This window comes from Cydia strobilella, chromosome 4 (assembly GCF_947568885.1).
Source record: "Cydia strobilella chromosome 4, ilCydStro3.1, whole genome shotgun sequence".
In the NCBI taxonomy this organism is placed as follows: Eukaryota; Metazoa; Arthropoda; class Insecta; order Lepidoptera; family Tortricidae; genus Cydia; species Cydia strobilella.
Window position 1 is genome coordinate 9,784,679 of NC_086044.1, and position 27,305 is coordinate 9,811,983.

The 27,305-nt window shown below is 36.0% G+C and overlaps 1 protein-coding gene across 1 annotated transcript in view; it reads left to right on the forward strand.

Annotated features, from left to right (window-relative positions):
* Positions 1-26,784, forward strand: part of LOC134741026 (neuroligin-1-like) — a 115,078-nt gene extending 88,294 nt beyond the window's left edge. The window contains exons 9-15 of the mRNA XM_063673755.1: positions 9,555-9,675; positions 10,704-10,900; positions 11,567-11,689; positions 14,385-14,530; positions 20,530-20,657; positions 20,989-21,138; positions 21,224-26,784. Of these exons, the coding sequence (XP_063529825.1) occupies positions 9,555-9,675; positions 10,704-10,900; positions 11,567-11,689; positions 14,385-14,530; positions 20,530-20,657; positions 20,989-21,138; positions 21,224-22,131 (1,773 nt within the window). The 3' untranslated portion in view covers positions 22,132-26,784. The remainder of the gene's footprint in view (positions 1-9,554; positions 9,676-10,703; positions 10,901-11,566; positions 11,690-14,384; positions 14,531-20,529; positions 20,658-20,988; positions 21,139-21,223) is intronic.
* Positions 26,785-27,305: the final 521 nt, after the last annotated feature.

Genomic DNA, 27,305 nt, shown 5'->3' on the forward strand with positions numbered 1-27,305 from the left:
TCGATAGTCAATGTCCGCTCGCTACCGCAGTTCACTACCCCCTTTACTCTTTGTAACCAATCGTACCCCAGGATCAATGATCTAGGTAACCGTCGCATAATTAGTACGGGTGCTTCTACTAAAGTACTTCCCAACTGAAACTCTATTAGTACTAGACGGTTCGTGCTCTCGCTTCGCGATCCAAATGCCCCGTGCACTTGTATTGCTGGAATAGCGATCGCAGGTAAATTCCCATTCTCCCTTTGAATAGAATCGTGCAACTCTCTAGTCATTCCGCTAACCTGACTCCCCGAATCAATAAGCGCATTTATATCCCTCCCGTACAAACACACACATATTTCCGGTAACCTAGGTAAAGAATAGTCAAACCCTAAGTTGTCCAATTCATCGGTTTCATGGAGCATCGTGTACATTCTCACTCCTCCCTTTGTGCAAAACCCACAAGCAAAGTCCATTTCATTACATTCTGCCACGTTGCTAAACTGGTCCTCCAATAAGACGCCTATGGCCCTAATTACTGACTGACTACTATAATTGTCAACGCTTGCACCGCCTTTCAACAATCGTTTTAGACCCCCTTCGCCTACTCCCAGACTCTGTCCTGGCTTCCATCCATTGTTAGTTAAAATTTTATAAGCCACATCTGTCCTTACTCGCTCCGAAGTCCCTCTATCCCCCGTACTACACAACATTAAACTATCGGACCTCGATTGTGTGGGGAAGTCTAGTTTTTTGACTGTCCCTCCCCCACATGTTTCATTTGAGTAGAGCTTTCTCCCTCTTTCACAAAGGCAATAGCCGGTCTAGTGCTGACCCCTTCTCGCTCAACCCCAGATAATGCAGGTCTGTTAAAGTTTGTCCTGTACCCAAATCGACCCTGGTGATAACCCCGTCCTCTCATCGAGCTTCCCCTGCTCCTCCACCTATTAGCTGAAATTGTCGCCACGGTAGGACGTGCAAGTGGAGACATGTTGTACCGTCCTCCTCTAGAGCTACTACCGACTACCCCTCTCGCGACCCCCCTTGACTTCTCAACTATATTTTGCTCCAAGCTTCTCAGAAAGTTCGCCCCGCTCATGATGTTAACTCCCTCAGTCCTAGTAAACCACAACCTCTGTATATCTATCGCGTAGTGTCGCATAATGGAATTTACTAAGTCTCGCTCGCTAAATGCAATAGTCAGCGACTGCATTGATTCGGCATGCTCGGCAAAATGCTCAGACATCGTCATTCCTGAATCGCTCGTATATACTGCATTAATCAGCCTATACCTCACGGACTCCTGAATCTGTTCAGTCCAATAGTTTCGTCTAAAATCAGCCTCGAAGTCGGCGAATGTAACCCACCCCTTCGAATATAAATCCATAACCTTACGGGCGTGCCCAGTAATGCAACCTAGCGCTATATCAATCTCGCGATCTGATCCATTTACTGCCCTTATATACTTCTTTAACCGCTTTAAAAATGCAATAGGATTAGTGAATGGTTTACCGTCGAAACTCGGCTTGCTAACAGAGGGTTGTACCACATATAAATTCCGAGCCTCTGAAGCTGTTGTTACGGTACTCGCGGATGCAATACTACCCGGCCCCTGCTTGTCGATTCCATCACTTCCTGCACTAGCTACCCCTGTCACCTCACTTATAGAACCGCTCGCACTTTCCCTTCGTACCCCGCCCGCATTCGAACTCAGCTGTCTTAGTTTCTCTTCGAATTCGTTAATTTTATTCAAAATCAACTCTAACGTCGCATTTCCCCCGGCTTCTGTTCTCTCGTTCACCTCTACCTCGCTAGTATTGGTCCGGCCTAGTCCTACCTGTCTCGCATTGCGTCTCCCTCTACGCGACGACATCTCTTACAAATCTGTATTAACGCAATCTGTACTAAATCTGTACAATTGTAATCTGTAAATCGGTACTATTGACCGTTCGAACCCACCAAGGTTAAGTTAGTTTATATTTTGTACAACCTTTGTCATATAATAGATAAAATTTAGACAGTAGCGAAATGTTTATAACGGATGTTAACGAAGCTCAAAATGTGCTACAAGCATATGAAATCTCAAGGCCCAAGGAACTTAGTCTAAGATATAAGCAAGAAGTAATGTCTCAAACGCCGCAATCTCCTCCGTGGAACCCTGTAAATGTTACATATTTGAGACATACAGTTTATTTTTGCATCCTTATACATAAGGTAAATGTAAATGCACAATATATATACATGATAACAAGCACAGTGTGTCTCTTATCCCACCTCGTATTAAACTCAAAATCTCTCTCTCATAGACCCGGTCACGATTCCTACGTTGTGTTCTATTTTTATGCTATTAAAATAGATCTAGTCGTATCGTTATTTCGAATACGTACTTAGATCCTTGGTCACACGCACCATTTTCTGTGATGGTACAATGAGGATCGTCTAGCTTAATTGATTTGTGATCGAGTGCCTTAGAGAAAATTACCTTCCTTTCTTGTCTTAATAGGAAACAAAACCAACACTGCAGTTAGGGGACATTTCGGTCTCCGGGTCAGTCGTTACTAAGGTCAATATATTAACTGGAGTGAGTACTTTGTTCGGCGGACAATGCAGACTCATCACTCACTCTACCTGATTTCTCCGAGATTTTGACGTAACGAATTTAGTTCAATGCGATATAGTTCTAAATAGTTAACTATCCTGGTATAAATAAGGACCGATTTATTTTCTAGCGCGACCGATCAGGTTAGAATATGTGATTGAGTTGATACATGTATGAGGCTCTTAGCCCATCGTGTACGACCGATATCGTTCTGGTACAGGGACGCCCTACGCCGATCCACGGCCCTTAAACATTGTTATTGGGGGCAATTGACCTCCTTATCGCTGCGAAGCGTTACGTATTCCCATTGTCCAAAGGACCGGTACTTAATAAATTGGGTTCTAGACCCTCCCCCAGTAACCATGGTTCTATATTTATATATATATATGTATTCAGATAAAGAGTTTTGGTTTGGCCAAACCAAGGTCGGAGGTCAATTGTAAGACATGACGTGTTTTGGGTACCAAGTTATCGCCGCCGCCACGCCGCTCGGACTAAGTACTTCAGTTTCGCCTTTTAGCGGTCAAATTTAATTCAAATTTAAATAATTGCCTCAATATCCCGTACTCTGCGTCACCACCCAAGTTTCTCTTAAGTACTTAGTATCTGTTACCTATCTGCCCAGTGAATACCTACTCAAGCTCCCGGCTGCTCAACTCCCACTCTGGATCTCGCCTCTGCACTCGTTGATTTAATCAGCATGACGAATAGTACTGCTGTAGCCTAGTGCCAGTACTCATACGGCTTGAAACTTAATAGAGTATCTTGGGCCTAACTCAATTGTTATGTAGCGTTAAGTAGGTCAACTACCATCGGCTGTGTCGCCTCTGGCTCACTGCATCCTCAGACCTAAGTCGGAGAGGGCTCTAATTCCCTTCCATGACGATTCAGTTGTTTGGCTTTAGTTTAGTCCCCTTTACTCATCTAAATTTAGGTAGTAAGGAGTAGTGTATCTAGTAGTGACCAAGTGAAGTAAGTATCGTGACAGAGTTGTATGAGAGCGGGATTTTTAGTACTGGAGATTCGATCAGGCTCATCTCATGAGTTCAGGATAGTATCTGTGGACTGGCTATAATTATACTTAAACGAAGTCTGAGTCTAGCGAATCTCCATTATTAAATACCCGGGGACGGGTCTTAATCTTAGTAATAAAAGAAGGTAGTATCAGTTTAATTATTTTATTTCCAAAATTTTTAAACTTTTATCTACCCAGACACTTGGGTAATCTAGACTAACACAAACGAAACTGGTTGATTATTTAGACCGCGAATGAATGCAGTGGCATTCATCCGTAGGCCGGACATTCCATTCCTAGCGCCATTCTAGTCAAGGGGAAAACGAAATGTCCAAATGAAAAACCCCTTCGGCATCAATCAATATAATATATGTATATACGTGTATATATGTACATCATCGTTATACTAGTGCATGCTTGCAATTTTCTACTCAAAAGAATATTTATTTAATCATTGGTATCACCGAGGTTGAGACACACTGACTTATCATACATTATTCTAGAAAAGCATCTTATCTACAGCGCGTCTAGGTAGTTTCACAGTCAGACCTCAAAGTGGTCCCATTACATTTAAATCTCGCCCATCTCAATATCTACCCGCGAAGAATCCCCCCCGGCCCTGGGACCTCTAACGACTCCCCCGCGACGACAGCAGACTCCCTTATTCCAGATCTCCCGACATAATGCCGCTAGTAAAATGGTAAGTATGATCACCCCCACGACAGCGACTCCAATTTCTATTTGGTTCCACTGCCGGATCCCTTGTTTCTGCCCCGTGGGATAAATGTTGTAAGCTATCAGATAGGTATCCATTTTACCCAATCCGCAGCAAATTGTGAAGCTTTAGCTCTCGATTCTATTACCAAAGCTGTGAAACAACCTGTGACTTACTATGCATAAAGTTAGAAATACTTTACCCGGACTCCCGTAGCCCCACTTATTCTCTTAGAATTAGCTCCTCGAAGCCTCTCGAGTCGCATAAACTCCCACCTCAGTGGATCACAAACACTTCTATTTATTTACACTAGTAATGGCACTCCACTCTCCCGCGATGTAAACTTAGCCCACCAATCACTCAGGCTCTCTCTCTGAACGTGACTCGAACCTTTCGCCGGACTTGCTCGACTCGCGCCCAAATTCAGACTGACTTCCAAATCCCGTTCCCTGCTTTGCCTCCCGTTTCAAGAGACTCCTCCCCCTGGAAAGAGAGATGGTATCCCCAAATAAATCTGTCCGGGCTTCATTTTTCGGCCCATGCGTTCACATGCTCGTGATTGGAGGATGACCATTCGATCATCTTAGATCCCGCCCTCCCCAATTCTCAGTAAATGTACCTTTTTTTTCCGCCACAGTTTTTTTTCACAATTTCGCTTCCGTCAACATCTGTTATCAATTCGCATTGACTGGCTATTCCAAAGAATCAATTGTACAACTAAATTTATGTCTTCCCGTCTTTGCCTAATTGCCTTAGCGTCGTGTTGCACCCATTGTTTCTTTCCTCTTAATTCTTTGGGCGTAGTTATTTTAGTGTCAATAAATCGTGAATTGTTTTTGTTTAACTTAATGGCTATAGATTGGGTTTTTGTCTAATTTTCGAACAATTCTGACTAAAATTTACCAACACCCTAACCCTTGTCACGCTTTCTAAAATTTATGACAATACGTTATTGGAAACCATTTCGAGTATAATAAATGGACAGATAAATCCATGTCAACCATCTCAGTAAGGTCTTTCAAAATACAACGTGGAGTTCGACAAGGTGACCCGATATCCCCAAACCTATTTACTGCTCTCCTCCAAACTATATGTCAATCTCAAATGTGACGTTTTCGTTTGAAGAAACGTTACTTTTGACACTGACACATCTTATCTAATCCATATCGTTTCTAGACCTAATATTTGACGTAAGTTCGAATCGGGCCTAAAATATTTCGCAACTTAGATTGGGAAAAAATTGGCATAAATATCAATGGCGAACTGCTCAACCACTCGCGATTCGACGATAAAATGGTACTCATTAGCGATAACCACAGTCAAGTAATAAGCTAGACAAAGAGAGTCGAAAATGCGGTTTAAATATGAATATGGATAAAACCTGCATAATCACAAATAAGTAGTAAGAAAATAGACACAAACATTATGGGAAATAAGATAGAGTACGTCGAAGAGTATGTTTATTTAGGACGGAAAATAACGTTTAAAGCGCAAACTAAGGGAGTGGTAGAGCGTCGAATTAAAATGGCATGGAAAAGATACTGGTCGCTAAAAGATATTTTCAAATCTAACCTACGACACGGTGGTCTTTCCCACACTTCTCTACGGCTGTCAAAGCTGGACTCTAAATAAAGAAATAGTACATAAATTACATGTATTTCAACGGGCAGCAGAACGGAGTATGTTAGGACTAAAAATACGAGACCAGGTTAGAAATACAGAAATAAGACCAAGCTAGTAGACGTAGGTGACTAAGCCTGCAGGCTAAAATGGCGCTGGGCAGGTCACGTCGCCCGCGCGCACGACGGCCGCTAGAGCGAGCGCGTACTGCACTGGTGGTTCGTGATGGAGCCCGTAGGCCACCCGCGCCGACATGGAGAGACAACATCGAAGAGTTCTCCGGCTGGCGGCACCTGGAGTAGACTAGCGCAAAATAGGAAATCGTGGTCATGCATGGAGGAGGCCTTTACCCAGAATTGAGTCCCCAAAACCTGTATTTAATTTTATTATAGTTACCGAATATTTTAGGTTTCAAAAGAATTTTATTATATTTAATTTTAACTCCATTTGAATTTATATATATATATATACATATATATATATATAAATTCAATATATATATATATATATATGTACGTATAATTTATTTTAATTATTTTGTCATATTAATTTTATATTATATACCTAGTGGAATTTATGATGTGCTGATTATATAATAATAGTCATATTCATTTAAGCTAGTAAGTAGAGAATTGAATATAATTTCAATTGCTGCTTACGTATATAATTAAATACAAAACTATGTTTGTTTGCACAAATAAATTAAAAGAAAGAAAATAAAAATTAAGCGTGAATTAAAAGCTAAAGTAATTGATAACTTGATAAGACTATAAGTTAAACTATGCACATGTAAGTACCTATATAAAATGTTTAGGTAGTCATTAAAGTGTTCTTTAATAATTTTTACTTAGATGATTAAAAATGAATCTATAATAATATATTACTTGCATGATATGAGTAAGTTGTTAGGTATGTTATTATTTAAGTATTTGATAATAATCGATTTTATAGAATTACTTCAAATAAAATACTTAGGTTACTTAGGTAACGATGATTACGAGGGGCGTTCAATAAATTCTCGATATTGATATCTTACAACCTTTTTGAGTATTTCTTTTGTTACTGGCCACTAAGAGTCATTCATAGACTTTTAAAAAAAAAGTAAAATTCAAACCGATATGTTCTTGTTTTTCTGCAATTGCCGAACAAACGTGAGCACCATGAGCGATTTAACAATGTTAATTAAATTAGAGCATCGAGCCGTAATAAAATTCTTGACCAATCAGGGTAAAAATCAAAAAACTATAAAAGAAGAAATGGATTGTGTTTACCGTGAGTCTGCTCCTTCTTTATCTACCATTCAAAAGTGGTCAAGTGAATTTAAACGTGGGAGAGAGAGTATTGAAGATGATCCTAGACCAGGCCGGCCTGTAGTAGCTACTTCACAAGAAAATATTATCAAAGTGGAAAAACTTATATTGGAAGACGGCCGAGTGAAGGTAAAATCAATAGCTCAAATAACCGGTCTTTCTGTTGGTACCATACATGATATTATCCATTACCATCTTAATATGTCAAAAGTAAGTGCGAGATGGGTTCCGCGAATGCTGACACCGGTTCAGAAAGATATGCGAGTAGCTTGTTGTTCCGATTTTATTGACCTGTGCGGTGAAAATCCTGATGAGGTGCTGCAAAAGATAGTTACTGGAGATGAAACCTGGGTTCATTATTATGACCCAGAAAGTAAACAGGAGTCCATGCAGTGGCACGTTAAGGGTACAGCTCATCCCAAGAAGTTCAAGGTCATCCCTTCAGCTGGCAAGGTCATGGCCACAATATTTTGGGATTGTGAAGGAATATTACTGATCGATTACAAACAAAAGAGTGTAAATATCACAGGACAGTACTACGCTAATATTCTACGTCAATTAAGGGGTGCAATCAAAGACAAGAGGCGAGGAAAATTAACCAAAGGTGTTCTGCTTCTGCATGACAACGCCCCTGTGCATACTGCTCATATTGCCAAGGCGGCTATTCTTGAATCTGGGTTTGAAACTATTACTCACCCACCGTATAGTCCGGACTTAGCCCCCAGTGACTTCTTTTTGTTCCCCAATCTTAAAAAGGATCTGCGTGGAAATCGATTTTCTGACGATGAAGCGTTGAAGGCGGCAGTGGAGGAGCATTTTGACACCAAAGATAAAAATTATTTTTATGAGGGATTAAAAAAAATAATAGATCGATCTTTTAAGTGTATCAACATAGGGGGGGAGTATATTGAAAAATAAAAATATTAAACTTATCGTATTTGTTTGTTTTCATTCACATACCGAGAATTTATTGAACGCCCCTCGTAATTAATGCATTAAATTACCTCTAAATGTTTTGTTTCTGATATTTTCTACCATTTAAATCTTTCTACAATTAAATTGTAAATTTAAACCTCTCTCTCTCTCTCTCTCTCTTTAGCCTTTTTCTACCCTTTGGGTGTAGGCCTCCTTCATTTTGCGCCATTCGTCGCGGTTCTGTGCGACTTGGAGCCACTGTTTCCCCACAGTCTTCTTAATGTCGTCGTCCCAGCGCATCTGGGGTCTACTTTAAAATTAAACTGAATATTCATAACTTCAGAACATAAACCTCCGGAGATTGAAGCCCTTTGGGTCAAAAGGCACTGCAGCTCCAACTCAATCACAAAAGCATGTAACCTAAATTTAACCTTGTCGTGTCAGGGCTTTGTTTCGATTATAAAACCATTTTGCCTAGGGCGGTTATATATATAACCGCGGTTATATATATAAGGGCGGTCCTGAAAACGGACAGGCTATACAGTACAGGTCTATATTCGGCTCTTATTCAAATCGGCGTTATATATGGGCTAGTATGTAGTTAGATACGCCACAGTTCAATTAGATTAATTGATCGGACATCTCCGACGTGGCAACGTTGCTTCACTAACGTGTAATGCAATGACACCTAGATTCGAGCAATCTGGCGGGCAGCATTTCTCATGCTTCTCTACACATGATTTCACTAGTGTGTTGTTGACACCTGATTTTAGTTCTAATTACGGGAAAAAGTTAATTCAAACCAAACTTTATTAAGCTATACCAGGAATCGTCGACAAATCTCCTGTACAAAAGAAATCAAAATAAATAAGCAATCTAATTAAGTTGAGTAGGTACCTACTCAAGCACTGATCGGTTTGAAATAACTTTGGACGAAAAGCCTAAAGAGATTAAACTAACATGTCTTACAAAACAGTTGAGTTCTTAACTAATCTGGATTATTACAGCCGACTTCTACAACTTCACTTTTCGTGAAGTTTTGTGCGCAGAACCTTAACATATGCTGCAATGCAACTAAACTTCATTCGCCATCTTGTAGCTTCGTAAAGCCTGTAATAAGTTTCTGAACTATCCATGTTTTAAAATTTACTCATATTAAGTGTTTTATTTTTAAATACCTAAATACAATAAAAATTTCATTCTGTATTTTGCTAGATAATACAGTATTAAGATACAAATAAAAAGCGAGTCAGTAAAATATATAGCTGGGCGGCAAAAAGGCGGCAAATTTATAAAATGTAGGCGCGAAGGGATATCGTCCCATAAAAATTTAAATTTCGCGCCTTTTTCTACTGACAAGATTTGCTTGACCAACTTTAAGCATTTGTATTCCATTCCCAGGCCCCTCCGCCCACCGACAGCACACGGCTCGGCGCCGGCGCCGCCGCGGTGGCGTCCGCCGCCGGCCACGAGCTCGCTGACTTTCCACATAGGGAACTATTGTTCGGCCTCACCACTACTGGTAATTTTACATGGGTTTTGAAGTAAAACTTCTTTAGGCGCGACTAGAGGGTAACTTAGATTTTTTTCTGACGGAATTAACGCTCAGTAGTGACACACGCACAATAGGACACATCAAAGTGCCAACATAGCAACGCTTAGTAAATATTCTATAGTCTATGTAGATAATAGTTGGTCAAGCAAATCTTGCCAGTAGAAGAAGGCGGCAAATTTAAAAAATGTAGGCGCGAAGGGTTATCGTTCTATAGAAAATTTGAATTTCGCGCCTTTTTTTACTGACAAGATTTGCTTGACCAACTATAGTTTCCGCTATTCGAAAATATATATAGTTTGTCAAAGGACTGTCTCATTTCAATAATAAGTAATAATTAACTAATTATCATGAATTACTGATGTTTCTTACTGGAGGTTTTAATGTAAATTTTCGTTCTCAAGAATCTCAGCCGTTAGTTCATATTTGATCTAACAGTTAGATTCTAAAATTTAGAGAGTAAAAATTATGTTTCACATTTCAGTTACCATAATCCTATAATTTCATACATAAAAATTATTATGACATTCAAATGCCTATTTTGAATGAATAATATGAATATAACATGATATCATTTATGTAAAGTAATATAATTAAATTATAATATGTTATTTATTTTAAACGTCGAAGAAGTTTTTCTTCAATCGTGCGTGTAATCTTTACGCGCACACACTTTTTTATTTATATTTTGTTAGGTAATGTTTGGAAAATCCACATTTTCCATCGATTTATGGATACATTTCGGCACATCAAAAATAAATACATAATATACTTTTTCTTAAAGCGCAAGGAAAATTCAAACATTATGGCTATGCATCAGAGTATTCTGAGCTCTTAGGACAATCAAACGATTTTTCTATTAAAAGCATTGTTAAGGTATTCGTAATATTTTATATTTCTCTTAGTTTGGTAGATCTATTAAAAGTCTGTTCTACTTTTCTAATAGATTCCGTGGGTCTGGATCATAAATATGCAAAGTGACATGCCATTCCTTGCAGAATCTTACCTGGAATTCAACGCTCAAGACTTGGAGTTCGGTTTCAACGAAAGCCGCCGGGACCGCATTCTGCGCACATTCGTTAGGAACGCCTACTACTACCACCTTAACGAAATATATTCCACCCTGAAGAATGAGTACACGGATTGGGATAAACCTTTGCAAAACCCCCTCAGCGTCCGCGACGCTACGCTTGAGGTAAGTGTTGAACTTTTTTCTTAGTTAAACTTTTAATCAACTTATAAATACTCGTATCTGATTAAAACCTTCTTCCATAGATAAAGTTTCAATTACTTCTAACTAATAGAAAAAACGCGTGATGATACTGCTAAACTACGCTTCTGTTTGGGGATACGCTTCTGGTTTGCTCCAGAATACCTATTAGAGAGTATAGCTATTAATTATTGATGCTATATTTTCTGCAAGGTAACGATGTTGCGTGTATTTATGGGTTCTGTGTGATCACGATATCGATAGTGGGCTCCTAGTTGATAACTGACAGGCTGAGTCGACTATTCTCGAGCGCCCCGAGCCGGCAGTATCGCAGACGATCTCAATTAAGCTTCAAGTGGTTTTCGCAACTCACCGAGCGTTCCCGCGTCCTACAAAGGAAGTTAATGACGCTCGCGTACATTGAATACGAGATGGGCCCGGTGAAAGGCTTTATTAGAAAAGACTTGCATCTTCGGGTAAGAAATTAGCGTCGGCTCTGTTGCAACAATTACGCCGCTTGGTCGTCGTAGGTACTTAAAGATACGCAAACATTTTATCACTGACTTTAATTTAACTTTGCGTTTCAGTTAAGTAGTAGTCTGTGGTACACACATGTGGTAGTTGTGTAATTCCATTTTGCGCTTCCATTAGGTGCTTAGCGACGGGCGAACGGCGGCCCCACTTATCAGGTTAGGGTACCTGCACGCTCTCCGCGGTGGAACCACTTATTTTTCGCACTTTCACCACCTCTCGCCCGACAAGGATTATCCACAGGTATACTTTACTCTTGAAATTAATTGACTTTTTTATTTAAGTACTGACAACAGAGATAGATAGGTATATATTTTATTTTATACTACTAGATTATGCTAGATTTTTTGAATAAATTATTTTATTGAATTCAATTAATTTCATATCTTATACGAATGAAGTATTTGCAAATTAAATAAAACAATAGAAGTATTTTTCTTTTTCAATATATTTACCCTCAAATTTAATGCATTTTTCAGATCGACTAATTAATTTATGTAGACCAACAAAAAAATATCTTTTCTTTGCCCTCAATATGAGCCGAGCCTACTTCACTTCTTCATTTTCACAAAAAAAAAATCCTCGTAGTTCTTTTTTTAAATTTGGAAACAAATAATAATCGCTGGGGTCCAGATCCGGGCTGTAGGGAATTAGCGATTCGAAGCCGCACCTGTTAAGAGCAGCAGTCGCAACATAGCTCTTGTGAACCGGTGTATTGTCGTGCAACAGCAACACACCCTTTGACAGTTTCCCCCGCCTTTTTTTTAAATGGCTTCACGGAGTCTTTCTAATAGCATTGCATAATATGTCCCAGTTATGGTAACACCCTTGTCCTTGTAGTCAATCATGAGAATTCCTTTTGAATCCCAAAAAATCGTAGCCATCATCTTTCTGGCCGATTCTGATAACCTATACTTCTTCGGAGGTGGTGCACTCTTCTTATGCTACTGCATACTCTTGTTTCGACTCAGGTTCAAAATGATGAACCCAAGTCTCATCTTCAGTCACAATTCGTTCCAATATGTGGGTAGGATTGTCACGTTGTCGTAGTATCTGCTGCTGCGGTTTGAGCATTCTCGGTACCCACGTAGCACTCACTTTCGTCATGCCAAGATGGTCATGTAGGATCTTCAATATTGTTATATCTGATACACTAACTAATGCAGCCAAATGTTTCTTCAATCGTCGTCGTCTTCAATTAACTCTCTGCCATGTTTGAAGAGGTCATGCCATTTGTAAATCATGGTTTTAGCAGGGCACTGGTCCCCGTAGACGACATTTAAAACTTTCGCGTTTTGAACACATATTAAATCACATTTACAATCGGGTCTATCGCGAATTTATTTTATTACCTTTATTTACCGACGTTTCGATAAAGGTTTCACTAGTCGTGGTCGCGGCTAACTGACGTCCCAGCAAAATGTCAAAACAGAGATTTGTGTGACTACCCGACGAAAAGTGTATGAATGAAAAAGTTTGGGGTAGACATAATATATGTTAATTATTGTCAATAGTCCGACACGCAACATTATTATTTAGGAATATAAAATTATTTATTTTTTAGTAAAATTTCAATTGAATTTGTACATATGTAAATAATTGTGAATATTTTGAATGTTATAAATGATGGCTTGATGTTATATTGATAGCAAAATAAAATTGATTGATTGATTGATTGATTGAACACTCACAACATCCACGCACACATCCGATGATCGATCCCTTGGCTTTAACTTCTGGATCACTGGTCCCCAAGTTGCCGATAAGTTAAAACCATCTTTCATATTATAATTTCTGGTGTGCTTCTTGATTTCAATCGCTTCTTGCACAACTCGAGGATAATAATGGCGTTCAGTGGAGACAACTTTTGGTTTATGAAGCTCAATCCAGTGATTTGCGCCGGATGTAAGATGTTCGGCGATCGCGGATTTGTGAACTTGTCGATTTTTAACTGCCGCTATGTGCTCTTTCAGCATCTCTCGCACGCTCGATTTGGTTTGACCAATGTGCACACTTCCGCAACTATATTCTATTTTGTTAACGCAAGGACTTTGGTACGGAATGACATATATCTTTTGGACTGCGTAAAAGATCTGCTACTTTGAATAACGGCTTGTATACAGACTTGATGGACAATTTCTTAAGCACTGCCTGCTGCTGATTTCATTTCATTAATCAAATGCTGAGGCTTTCCTTGCTTCAATAGAAATTTTATCACGGCACGATATTCAGTTTGCTCCATAGTCGCACGTTTATTCCGAAATAATTTGTTTGAAGGGCGATATCTTTAAAACAGATGACGGTTTTGAATTGACATTTATATATTTTTTTCTAAAGAGTTCTCATACCAGATAAGCAAAGAGGTTTTGTACCATTTTACCTCCTTCTACTTCATTCCGCGAATATACAAATATTAAGGGAGGTACAAACTTCCCCTCGTAATTAAAAAGTTTTTTTAAATTAAATCCTTATCAATATAAGGATTTAATTTAACACTGTATTAAATTCTGGACCAAATTACAACTATATTGACATTTGTACAATTAATTTAAGCAATGTTATTTATTTTTTAATTGTTGGTAATGTGTTATTTCTAGGACTCCTTTTTGTTTGTTTATTTATTTTTATGATTTTATTGTTAATTATGTGAAATGATTAGTGTTAATGTGACATGTTATTACTGTATTTGCATGGCTTATGTCGATATTTGCAAATAAAGACTTGATTACTGATAACGGACATAACCTTTTTTATATGTTGAAGTATCAGATTGTATACGTGAATACGTGATACGTGGTTGTAGAATACGTGAGTGAAACCGCTAAGTTAGTTAAGTTAATATGTCTCACGATAGTTTAAATTCGATTATCAGATTTTGTGTAACAAAATAAAAGGTAATAAACTAACAAAATCAAATGTGTAATGTATTATTTCGTAGCGTCCTGGTTCAGTGCACGGCGAGGAACTGCCTTACTACTTGGGTGTTCCACTGTCCGTGGCTCATCACGCACAGAACTACACTCAACAGGAACAGAGAGTTTCACGTTTATGCATGCACTACATCACCAACTTCGTTAAATACGGGTAAGTCCTCAACAGCATGCATAAGCATCCATCTAAACGCAACCTCTCTGCATCTAAACTGAATTTAACTTGATTGTTTTAAAACACAATACATGCACATTATGTACTTATTGATGAGTTAAATAAATAGTGCACATATATGTGTTAACACAGACATATGTGACGTTTTCAACCAAAAGGTACCACATTGTCGCTCGTCGATAAGGTTGATTTCGAATTGAAGCTATATGGTAATAGAGCCGTATTGACAACCGACAATAAGTACCCTCTTGGTTGAAAATGGCATATATGTCGTCAGGTGACAACCAAAACTCACTAATTACTAAAACATAATTAAACAAAAATCGACCTTATTTTATTATTAATATGGTTCACTATGGCTATGATTTTGTGGTGGTAATTAAATTAGTGAGTTTTGGTTGTCACCTGACAATGTGTTGTTAATAAAATTATAAATACCTATCTAATCGTATATTTTAAATAACTGAAAGCCAGCTCCTATTTACTTGAAACCGATGTATAAGTAGCAATTAGCTATCATTGACTCTAAATTTATATATTGTGCTCGTCATGCTATTCGCACAATGTCTTGTCTGGTACAATTGTACCTACTACTACTACTAACTAATAACTTAAGTTATGTACCTACATGTGCAATCTAAGATATCCAAAAGGTTAGCAAATGTCACCGGCGATCGTAGAGCTGGCAGCTTCCTCGCTCAAAAATTAGTAGTGCGATACAACGAGGAAATGCTGCCAGCACCTACGGCACTATGCCGCAGAGGGATAGTTTTTAGTTATTTATTTTAAGACTAGTTTTTTTTTTGATGTAGGGGTTTATAGTTTAGTTATATTTAATTATGTTAATTGTTGTTTTCGTTTTCAATCAAGTATATTATATTAAAAGTAAGAAACCGAATAGTTTCCTTGACAGCAGCCACACGGGGAATTGCACGTTTTCTGCCCAAAATAACGCGTTATATGATTTACAACTCCCTCATTAAGCCACATATTGATTATTTGATTGAAGTCTGGGGCTCGGAAGCCATAACAAATCTACAGTTACTACAAGTAGCCCAAAACAAATTAATAAAAGCATTATTTCATTATGACTATTTAACACCAACAACAAAAATATACAAAGAAACTCGGATACTTAATATCAAACAGACATATACATACAATACATGTTTATTAGCATGTTTGTTGTTTATTGTTATTGTTTATTAGTACGAAAAATAATCAATAAAAATATACACACTCAAATAGGTTTTTCGAAAAAGAATACTACACAAAAAAAACTCAGAAATGCCAATGACCTAATTCTACGGCAAACCAGAACAAAATTCGGAAAAAAATGTATACTATATGAGGGCGCTCAGCTGTATAATAAACTGCCAAATAATATAAAAGAAATCAAGTCTATGTACAGCTTTAAAAAACAATTGAAAAAACACGTAAGCAATGATTTGCCATACAATAAATCTAAATATTCGGAAAATAAATGTCAATCATAAACAGCAGCTGTAGAAAATAAAATAAAAAATCGAATACATATATAATTTTTATAAATTAAAAATAAAATTAACAAAAATAAAAATAGACCATTTAAAATTTAATATTGTCTATATGTACCTAAATAGCACCTTTATAATATATCATTGTATATATAATCTACATATCACATTACCAAGAACGCTTAGTTATAAAATTAAACACCTAATAAATAAAATAAAAACAATAACTGTAATAAAACTATAATATAATTGTAATAAAAACATAAAAACATTGCCACTTCCAGTATCTGTAAGTTAGCGTACTTGCTGCACTGCATTGTACCATTTATACGATAAATAAAATACATGACCATTACAAAAAAGACCCTAAAATAACTAGATAATTAGATCGATAGTTGAATATTTAATAAGCTCATAGCAACTAAAAACCAGTCCCGACATTCGCGACACCTACGGTCTACTTACCCATTATACTGACCAGTACAGGGATGATCCCCGCTGACGCACAGTTATTACGAATCTCGGAAATAAGTTAAACTGGGCCTTAGCTTACTGTCAACTACAAAACGTTTTGTGTACATCTCAAGTAGACGAAATGTTAACCATATGCACCACTAATCACCTTGTTTTGTTTAAGTGTATCTCGGCCGATTTTATTTTACTGTATGTTTAAATACCCTCTATGTTATTAGTTCTTTCGCTAATTTCATGCAAAATAAATGTATTTGTGTAGTTTTAAGTTCTCATGTAAGTGAATTGTCAAATTCTTAGTGAGAATAAAGAATCTTAAACCTAATATAGATATTTGTTACATAAGTACGTACTTTTATGGAGGTGGATATCAAATCATTATGAGAAACGGCTATAAAAATGACGGACCCCCGAAGTATTAATAGAAAAGCTTTTGAAAAATAAAACGTAACGTAGAAAATGAAATGTTATTGTATATATATTGACTTCATATTTATGTTAGTGTCGATTTAGCCAACCAAGTTTATAACATACTATATTACATAAATAGAGACTAATAAACGTGCATTAAGCATTTTTATCTTACTTTGCGTATCGTAACATCGTGACGTAAACATTAACCCACTGTAAGGATTTGAAGAAATCATTAAGATTCCTATCACGTATGAAATATAATTACGCGTACCAGCCCCTTTGCAGTTGACTTCAAGTTACACAATATGCGGTAATCCGAGAGAGCACAACTTTCTTTCAGTTCACGCGGTTTATACACAAACAAACAATTATTTTAATTATGTTCTGTTATTCTATGTTTCTTGCGTATACAAAATTTGTAATATGTTATAGGTAGGTAGATATTAATTCTTCACAAATAAATAGGGTCAGGTGGGGTAAATATAAGACACTGGTAAAAATAAAAGGTGCATTACATTTGTTATATATTATAGTTCGATATATTGTTATTTTAAATAACGTAATAAATGGCATAGTACCGTAATACCTAATTAACGGTATACATAATGTTATTATTGGTATAATGGTCATAAGGTATATTTACACTTCGTCTAATATACATTGCCATAATGATTACATACTCTATAGCATATTATCTGTTATAACAAGTGACATCACATAATTATTTGTATGGCATAATAGTTGCATGACATAAATGGGTTAGGTTAGAACTTTTGACCCTCCGTAGAATAAAATAGAGGTTTAGGTTAGGTTTAAACTTCGGCCCTCGCAGAATCGAAAACCGTAAAAAATAGGTTAAGTTAGATTAGAACTGCGACCTCCCTAGAATAAAATAGCTAGCAAAATAAGTAGGCATGCGTACTGGTTATAAAAAAGTATGAAAAACTTTACGTTATAATTAAATGAAATATGTTAAAAAATGTTATACAATATAGGTATGTATCTAAACTTAATAAAATTGTATGAAGTATTACGTTATACAAAAATATAATATAACAAATGTCATTATAACACATGTCCATATACTATTTAAACATTATAATATTACCATAGGCATTATAACGGGTTGGCTTAAAGTAATAATAATTGTTATTTTCGAAAACATAAAAAAAGACAATAGCTAATGGTTTCTGGATTTTATAATGAACAACTAGATAATATCTAACTTTGAAAGCAAATGCTATAATATATTAAAAGGCTCCCTTTTATTTTTTGTTACAGTTAAGTTACCTTTTTGTTACATGCTTCTGAATGTTCGCATTACACTTTGGTCAAGTTTCAAGTCGACTCTCTTTAATTTATTTTGGATTTTCATTTTTAAATTTATTTTATCCTCGAATATTCTTCCCACGCATCGTAATATACATAACAAATGTATATAAAATTGGCCACAAACCTTCGATTGATCGAGCCTTAGAGATATTAGAGGGTTGGCATTTTAGTAGTTCTGTCACGAGTGCCTAAAATTAGTGAAAAACGCCATTGTATACATTTTTACAAAAACAATCAACTTTCAGATCGTCTCTAACGCTCCATCAGTTGCAGATTTTTGGGCAATTTCAATCAGTTAGCATTGTGAACGGTGGCATTTTATGGAGAAGAAACTAGCAATCCGAAATAATTAAAATTAATCGTCGAAAACAGGGTATGAAAACTAATTTACTATAATCTTGTCCAAAGCATGATGCGGATGGTTAGAAAACAGTTACGAGAAATCGAAGGCGGAGGACTTTATTTTATATTATTATGTTTCCTTGTAATATCAAAGATGCTCTAGTTTGTCATTATAAAATCCTGAAATCAATAGCTATTGTCTTTATATTTGTGTTTTCGAAAATAAAAATTTTCACTAAGTAGTGAGAATTAACGCTTAAAGTTAAGCTAACCCATTATCAATAACAGTTTAGATGAAATCACAATATAACAAAGAAAACGTATAATAAAAATTACATTATAACATATAATAATATATCAAATGGCGTTATAACAAATGAATAATAGTTTTTTTATTATATTCATCATTACACACGCAAAAATAAGACAAAGTTTTTAACACTCAACAACTTATTACATACTTATATTTCATTTCTATTCCATTTAAAAAGAAGTCTACACACCAGACTTCTTTTTAAAGGAATAGAATATGAATGAGATATAATAAGTTGTCGAGTGTTAAAAGCTTTGTGTTATTATTACCCGAGTCTTATTTTTACCCCATCTGACCCTATCTAAAATATTTGTTAAGGATTATTTTCCAATCAGATGAAACAGATATAATTTTAAGAAGTATGTAGTAGGTATGTATGTAGCAAGAAAAATGCACCTAGTGTTAAGAAGTTTATTGTCCAAATATTTTTAAGCATATTGGTCGATCCGATATCACAGATGCCGACTGTACCTATACAAATTTTATTTCGAATCTTATTAATGTGCGTAAAGCATCAGTAAAAATAAAAAATTGACTTTCGTGTGAACAAAAAACCATAGTTTCCACACCTGATTCATTCATTCATTGTCATTTTGATAATTTTAGTGCTAAATTTTAAGAAAACCAAATAACATGAAATGACACCGCATTAACCCTTATCTTGGCATCGTAACACCCGTGATACATGGAACATTAAAAAATCTAGCAGGTTTACTTTATTACTTAACATAAAAATTATGCTATAAATATATCGATCAACCCTCCTTTATCATAACAAAAAATAATGCACACAAGTGGCATTGTAAATTAATTACTAATAATAAACATGGCGCCGCAGAAACAACAGTTTTCATTTCTTACTGTAAGTTTTGCATTTATTTCTCTGATTAGTGTATATTTTTGTATTTTCTGCATTTTATTGCACTTACTATCTATTAGTGTATTAGGATTTACATAGTGGTCGTATTTAAAAACATTTAACACACAGAATATTTACATGAAACTGTTATGTATCATATTTGATACATTGCCAAGAACTCATAAAAGTACATATTACATTTAATACATTGCCAAGTTATCGTCAAAATAGGTGTTCATAATTTATTTTAATTTTCAATTTTTTATACTCGAGGGGGTTGCAAGACATGTTTCAAATATGTCATATTAGTCATCATACTATTTAGTTAGTGAACTTTGATTTTTGTAAGTTAGATATTATTTAAACTGTATATTCGTACGCTGTAGCCTTATTGCTACGCCGTAGACCGTAGCGCGGCAAATTTTATTTATGGCAAAAAATGCCCCTTAAAAACAGTTTCTTTTTTTAACTATTATAGTTATTTGTTTACTTGCCCAATTTTACACAACTTTTTGTTAACGTGTTTTTTGAATCTATACGGGATAAAAATTATGGAAGCATCCTTATGTTGTTTGAACTTAGAAACTTTTGAGTACATACACTTAAATATTTCGTTTTATATGTTATAAAGGGCGAGTAATAAATTATTTGTCAAATAAAATGAAGATAAAACATTATGAATTATGACTACATTGATGTGAAAATGTAATTCATTTTGTAATTTAAATGATTAATAAGCATTTTTCGGTAGTAATCCGAACGATCCGACTGCAACGCCGCCACCTAGCCCACTGTTGGGCGAGGCACCAAGACTTGGCCCCAACCAGACGCCTTACTGGGACACTTATGACACCATCAACCAGCTCTACCTGGAGATCAGTGCGTAACTGTCTTTTATTATAAATATATTATTTTTGATTTAATATTCTTTAACTTATGGTATACACTAGACTTATATTGACCGGGATATAGACCGTGATTACCTTTTATAATATAAGTCTAGTGAAACTAACCGTGAATCATTCAAAACTCTTATGGTATACAATTTATACATCGGTATATCTTTCCTAAAAGTGCTGGAAATATTGCCTACTAAATATATCGAATGAATAACTTTACGCTTTTAACAAACTTTTGGGTCCCAAACATTATAATTGCCACGAGTCCGTTGTGCTCATTTATTTCAATTAGATTTCGTTTTGCGGCACAGGTAGTAAGCCTGAAATGCGCAGCCATTACCGGGGCCACAAGATGTCGCTCTGGCTGTCCCTCATCCCGCAACTGCACCGCCCTGGTCCTGACATGCCGGATGCCGCCATGCGGCACCATCATTTTCAGGAAGATCCTAATTATTACGAAGGCAAGTCCACTTGATAAGTAATTTACTGTGTCTTTTTACTTACGAACAAAATATGTAAATATTATCATATTTATTTTATTTGTAGGCGCTGTAAGAGTGCAGTCTCTGTCTCGAACACATGTGCCGCATGTCGTGAATCTGGATGGAGCTGGACGTGGCGACGGCGGCCGCAGCACACCATCGCCGCGCACAGTACCTCCAAGGCCCTCCGTCCCACCCGCACCCTCCACTGAGTGCCCCCCTAATGTCACGACGACACCCGTGCAAACTGACGACGCTCTGTTGCGGCGACTAGCTTCTTCTCATTATCAGTCTTATACTGCCGCTCTGACTGTCACAATCGCAGTCGGGTGTTTCCTTCTACTTCTCAACGTCCTTATATTCGCTGGCATATATCACCAGAGAGGTTCGCGTCCCCGGCGATCGAAAAATGATTTGGCTGAAACAGGAAGCTCATCATCTTCTGACAATTATGATGGAAAACTCGACTATGAAGTGCGCGCATTTGATGGGAAGGGTTTCGGTTTCGAGTGTAAATCTGCTCACGTGCCACGGGCTACTGGGTCTAAGTTTGACTTGCGGACGTTATCAGACTGCGGTGAGCCTACGTTTGGTGAATACAGTTGCTACGACGAGAAACATAGGGCGGCGCGTCGGTCGTTACCGGATGTGAGTGTGGGGAGCGCGATTGAAGCCGGTAATGTAGTGTGTATCGGTGTAGACACACAGAAACCTGATATTCAAAAAGTGGATGGAAGACAAGAACTTATAGGTAGAACTAGCACTTTTGAACCTAGGTTAGTTGATAGTTCTACACAAGTGAAGTTCGGTCCAGTACCCGACCCGTCAGAAGGGGCATGTGAGTCCAACCCCGAGTCGGACACTGGCGGTGCGAGCGGCTCGGGGATCCTGCGCGTTCCGCCAGCCGCCACGACTCCCGCGCCGCCCGGCATCATGAAGAAGAGAGTACAGATTCAAGAGATATCAGTATGAGGGTTTCTTGATGCGGCTGAGATTGTTGTTAATAAAAGGACAAAATTATAACGAACTCACGACCACTTCACGTGTAATGTGTATATTACTGAAATTTGACAGACTAAAGAAATATTGTATATATTGATACCAGTATATTAGATAAATAATAAATGTGCGTACAGCGAAATGGAGTTAGAGGAATATAATTATGTAATTTTCTCTGCCTTATGTGAATCTGCGTCTGTAAATATGTAAGTAATACTTCTTCTCTCTTCCGCTCTACATGCTATCGTATAGAAGGTGTGGGAATAGCTTAACAGTCTGTGTAGTTAGTCAAAGTACTTAATCAGAAAAATTCAAGCTAATATTATAATCTGACTGTTACTGCACGGTGACTGTTATATTATTTCTACCCTTTATATAGAATGAAGGAATTGTAGGTTCTTGTGAACGTATTTGTATGTAAAGTTATAAAATTTACATGTGAATATAACAATAACTTAGTAATGAAGTGATCTAAATACTTACAAGTGTACATATGGATACAAAAAGTATTTAGGGTAGTATAGTATAACTTTCGGGCCAATTCGAACAATGATCTAGATATCAACTAGATATCCACTAGATATGAAACAGAAACGATAACGAGATATTTAAGAAAGTCATGTTAAATTCGACATTTCCGCGATTCCGAATGTCCTCTTGAATGATCTCTTTAAGATATTACTTAGATATACAATGGATAATATCTAATGGATATTAAATGAAAATTGGTTTCTCGAATCGAACTGCAAAAGATAACTAGTTGAGAACTAAACTATAACGTATCTATTAAATTTCGTATTGGTCTCGTATCTAGTAATTATCACGTTGTTCGAATTGACCGGTTTGAATGTTGTAATTTTTTGTAAAGTTACTTTAAGTGACTATTACTTTGAGTAGTTTTATATAAGTAACAATTGAAAATTAAAATGACAAACGGGTAAGTACTCAAAAGCACAATTCAAGTTAACTAAACCATATGTTGACGCGAGGAATGTTCATTTTATTTAACTGACTTCATGGTAAACAGGGTAAAATACCATTCTTTTAGGGTAAAACACCCCCATCTGATAATATTTATACAAGATGATAATGTCTCACAAGAGTAGTAGACTAGTATTATAATAATTTCAAATGTAATGAACATAGGTACATGATTGATCCATAGCAAGATAAGTAACCTGTTGAACGCCGAAGTACTGATGGATTAATTCAGTTCCATAATTATATGTGAATCGCTGGTCTCACCCTGGATACCTAATATTATTAATACCTACACTAAACTTTAAAACAAGAGTAAATAGGCTGTTACTGAACCGGTGAGCTCCATCCTAGGCCCTGTCTTCACTTTCCATCAGGTGTGACTAGGGCCAATCGCCGATCAGTTTATAATAAAAAAATTAAAAAAAAAACTATCAACTTAATCAACTATCATAGGCACATATTTCCCGCAGATTTTATATGGTTCTTTTTTTTATGACCTTGTTTAATTTTACTCTAAAATTAAATATAAATAAGAAGTCTTTTGAATGAAACTATTTCTGATACATAATAATCCAAAGTTGCATGAATCTACCTAGGATCTACCTACCTACCGCGATCTTCCTAGGATTGTAGTTATAGAAATCGTCCAATGTTGTCCACTTAATATAAATATTTTGGTTCCACTAATATAAATCAATGTCAAAAAATATTGAATCGAATAAAGCGACAAAAATATGTAAACACTAACTTTTATCTCATATATGTAAGTGTAAGGGCGTGTAGAAAATGTTCCCCCTTTGACAACGTTTATTTTTGAATATTATACTTGAAATTCATTGTGCTTAAAACAATTATGCACTAAACATAATTGTTTTAAGCACTAAAACTATTTAGAAGTGCGAGCTCATATTGTAATTAAAGTAAATTGTTTCGTTTATCATTTTTGTATATATTTTCTATTAAATTTCCAATACAATATAATTAGGTATATTTGTTTGTTATATTTTTTTGCAATCAGTCAATGCAATTTGTAAAAATACTTAGACATTTTACTGTACAATTTACTGTTTAAATTGCAGTAGGTAAGTAGCTAATGTGGCTTACCTTTTAGCCACATATGAACTATCTCGATCAACAACAACAATGAAGAACTTTGTGCGTGAGTACTTGTCCGTATTTTATTTTCACAGGAATTGATGATAATGTAATAGTGAGTGAATAAATCATTAAAAACATGTTAGTACAGATGTAGTGCATAATTGTTTTCCATCGTATTTTCTCGGAAACGTTCGTATTCGTCATGCTACTTCAGTCAACCTCAGTACTTTATGTACCGAGATTGACTGAAATAGACATGTTCGTATGATTCCGTGAAAATACTATGGTAAAATAATTATGCACTACATCTGTATCCACATTGTGACAAAATGTGAACTAGCTAAGAAATTATTAAAATTATGTTCAGAGGTGATATTGAGGTGAAAATGTATGAATAATTATGTAACTACTCGCTACAAGTTATTTAACTCATTTAATCTTCAAGAATTGACGTGTGCATTTTTCATCGCCACAAATATCAAGTAAGTTCATAGAGTAAAACTAAAGTATTCATACTACTCGGCTGTTCGTTGCTGCCCTACTGACATTCGCACTTTACAATATGTTTTTTTCTCGTGTTACATAGAAACATGAAGATTGCCGAGAAAAGTTAAATAAACATGTAATTTATTAACAAAAAAAATGTTAATATTCTGGTTTCACTGTACCGCAACTGTTAGGATATAGCGACAGTTCATAAGTTGGACAGCGACTGTAGTGAGTAATTATAAAATGAACAAGTAACTGTCAAAAATTTTTTTTTGAGACACACTTTTATTGCTGGCTGTACTTCTTCTCATTTGCATGTCTATCGAGTACTTCTTGAGACCTTTCTAATGAGCCTAAACTTGATGTGTTTGTGTTTTTCCATTGTGGAGTTCCTTTGGCTACCTACCGGCTGCATCATCCGAACACCTCCATGTTAACATATTATGTCACCGAAATTACGACAGTACTCCAAATTTCAACTGAATCTGATACCGGGAAGTGGTTCAAATTTTAGTTACAAGATTTGAAGCACTATATACATGTACATACAAAGGTATATACGCAGTGAAGCTAAATAAAAGTGTGTAAAAAGTCAGAAATGTTGCGAGTTTATGACAAATATGTGTGTCGTTTTCTATGTATAAAATTAAGTATCTCCCGGAACAGACTTATTTACAGTAACAGTACTTAACGTGGCGGTTATAAGTTTAGTAAATTACCTGCCACTTTTATGTTTTCACTCAATTTTTTTCGAAATCGACATTCTTGAAGTTGCGTGCTTTTGCTTCACTTGTTTCTCTTTGAATTAATTTACAATAGCCAATTTATTTTTCAAAAGGTAAATATAATTGTGTAGAAAAGCTTTCGGTATTTATAGGCATTGCAGAATGAAACAAACGCAGAATGAAATCTACTTAAGTAAAAACTGATTTTACTGAATTGGCAACCATTTTTTTTTAAAGACGTTCTACCACAATATAAATCCAACATCCTCTAAACGTAATTTTAAATTCTAATATGGTTTATCTTTCAGGCGTAACGACCGAATCATATACCTGATTGATTTGTTTAATAAATTTATGAGATGCTTACAAATATTTTAAATTATTTCGATATTCTGATCAGATATCAACTTATTTTGAAGTCAAATGTATGTTGTAAAGTGTTATAAAGTGTTAAATGTATGTTTTTTTTAAATATTTTGGTTATATACTTATAATTAGTACTATTTGAAAAAAATATGTTTTGAATTTAATCAATATATTGCAAAATTTACTGCCATTATTGCTTGCCATGGTCGTACGTAGCCATGGTTAACTACAACTGACATCAAACAAACTCTCTAAATCATATAGGAATTGATTGTTAATGTTCGTACGTACCTTGCTTACACACGTAAGCCTAGAGTTGTTATGGAGATAATGATCATGGCACATTGAATAATTATTGTTATGTATTTACATTTAGTGATTTGTTATTGTTATGTTATTTAATGAAATAGTTCTTCATCAGCCTAAGCCAAGCGATTCGTGCCAATGGCATTGATGATTAAAAAATATTGATTATTATTTACTTATTTGAAAATCGACGTGTCTGCTGAAAATGTGTGTTACTGATTTATGATTTCGTCGTATGGACTGCTAAATACATATGATGAAATTGTAATGTCATATAAAAATGTTTTCGGTTTTAATTTAAAGAATGCATTTTGCTCATGTTAACATACTGATCGAAAAACCTCCAGTGGATTATAAAAAGTTAAAACTTATTTATCAAAATATGTTGTTCCGAAATTTAGTCACAGATGTTAACGTTTAATATTTAATATATCTGTTATATTGTAATTATTTTCATTACTACGTAAGTACCATCAGCTGCAAAAGTGCATACCGAATTTATCAATGAATTCATTCATAATTTCTCCATGCAATTTCGCAGCTCACTGTACATTCCTTGTTATTGTCCTAATTAACGTATACATTTTGTTACAATTTGGCATTTTAAAATGAAATGCATAAAGTAAAATATGGTGTCGAATAATAAATAATTGAAGTATAATTCCAAGTTTATTTAAAATCAACCCATGTACCTAATGGAAGCTTCTGGTGACAAATATTTCGCTCCGCGGTTCAGCATTGCTATCCTGCGGGTCAATGCGGCCAGCCTTCTGAGCACCCTACCGAGCGAGAGCGACCAACCACGACTTAGGGCAGTTTTTTACCCGATTGCCAAAGGAGGAGGGTAATGTTTTTCGAGTGTATGTATGTATGTATGTCTGTTTCTTTGTGGCCTCCTGTAGCCTAAACGGCTTGATGGATTTTGATGTATGAGGTATCGTTAGATTCGTCTTGATCACCGGAGTGTCATAGGATACATTTTATCCCGAAAGTCCTACGGGATACAGAGATAAAATTTTCTTTACTTTCACTTTGAAAGAATTTGACGTATGAGGTATCATTAGATTCTTCTTGATCACGGGAGTATCATAGGACATTTTACCCCGAAATTCCTACATGAACATGTTAATTCTTCGTAAACGCAAGCCACCCACGCGTCAGCAAGCAATGAGCAACTAACTT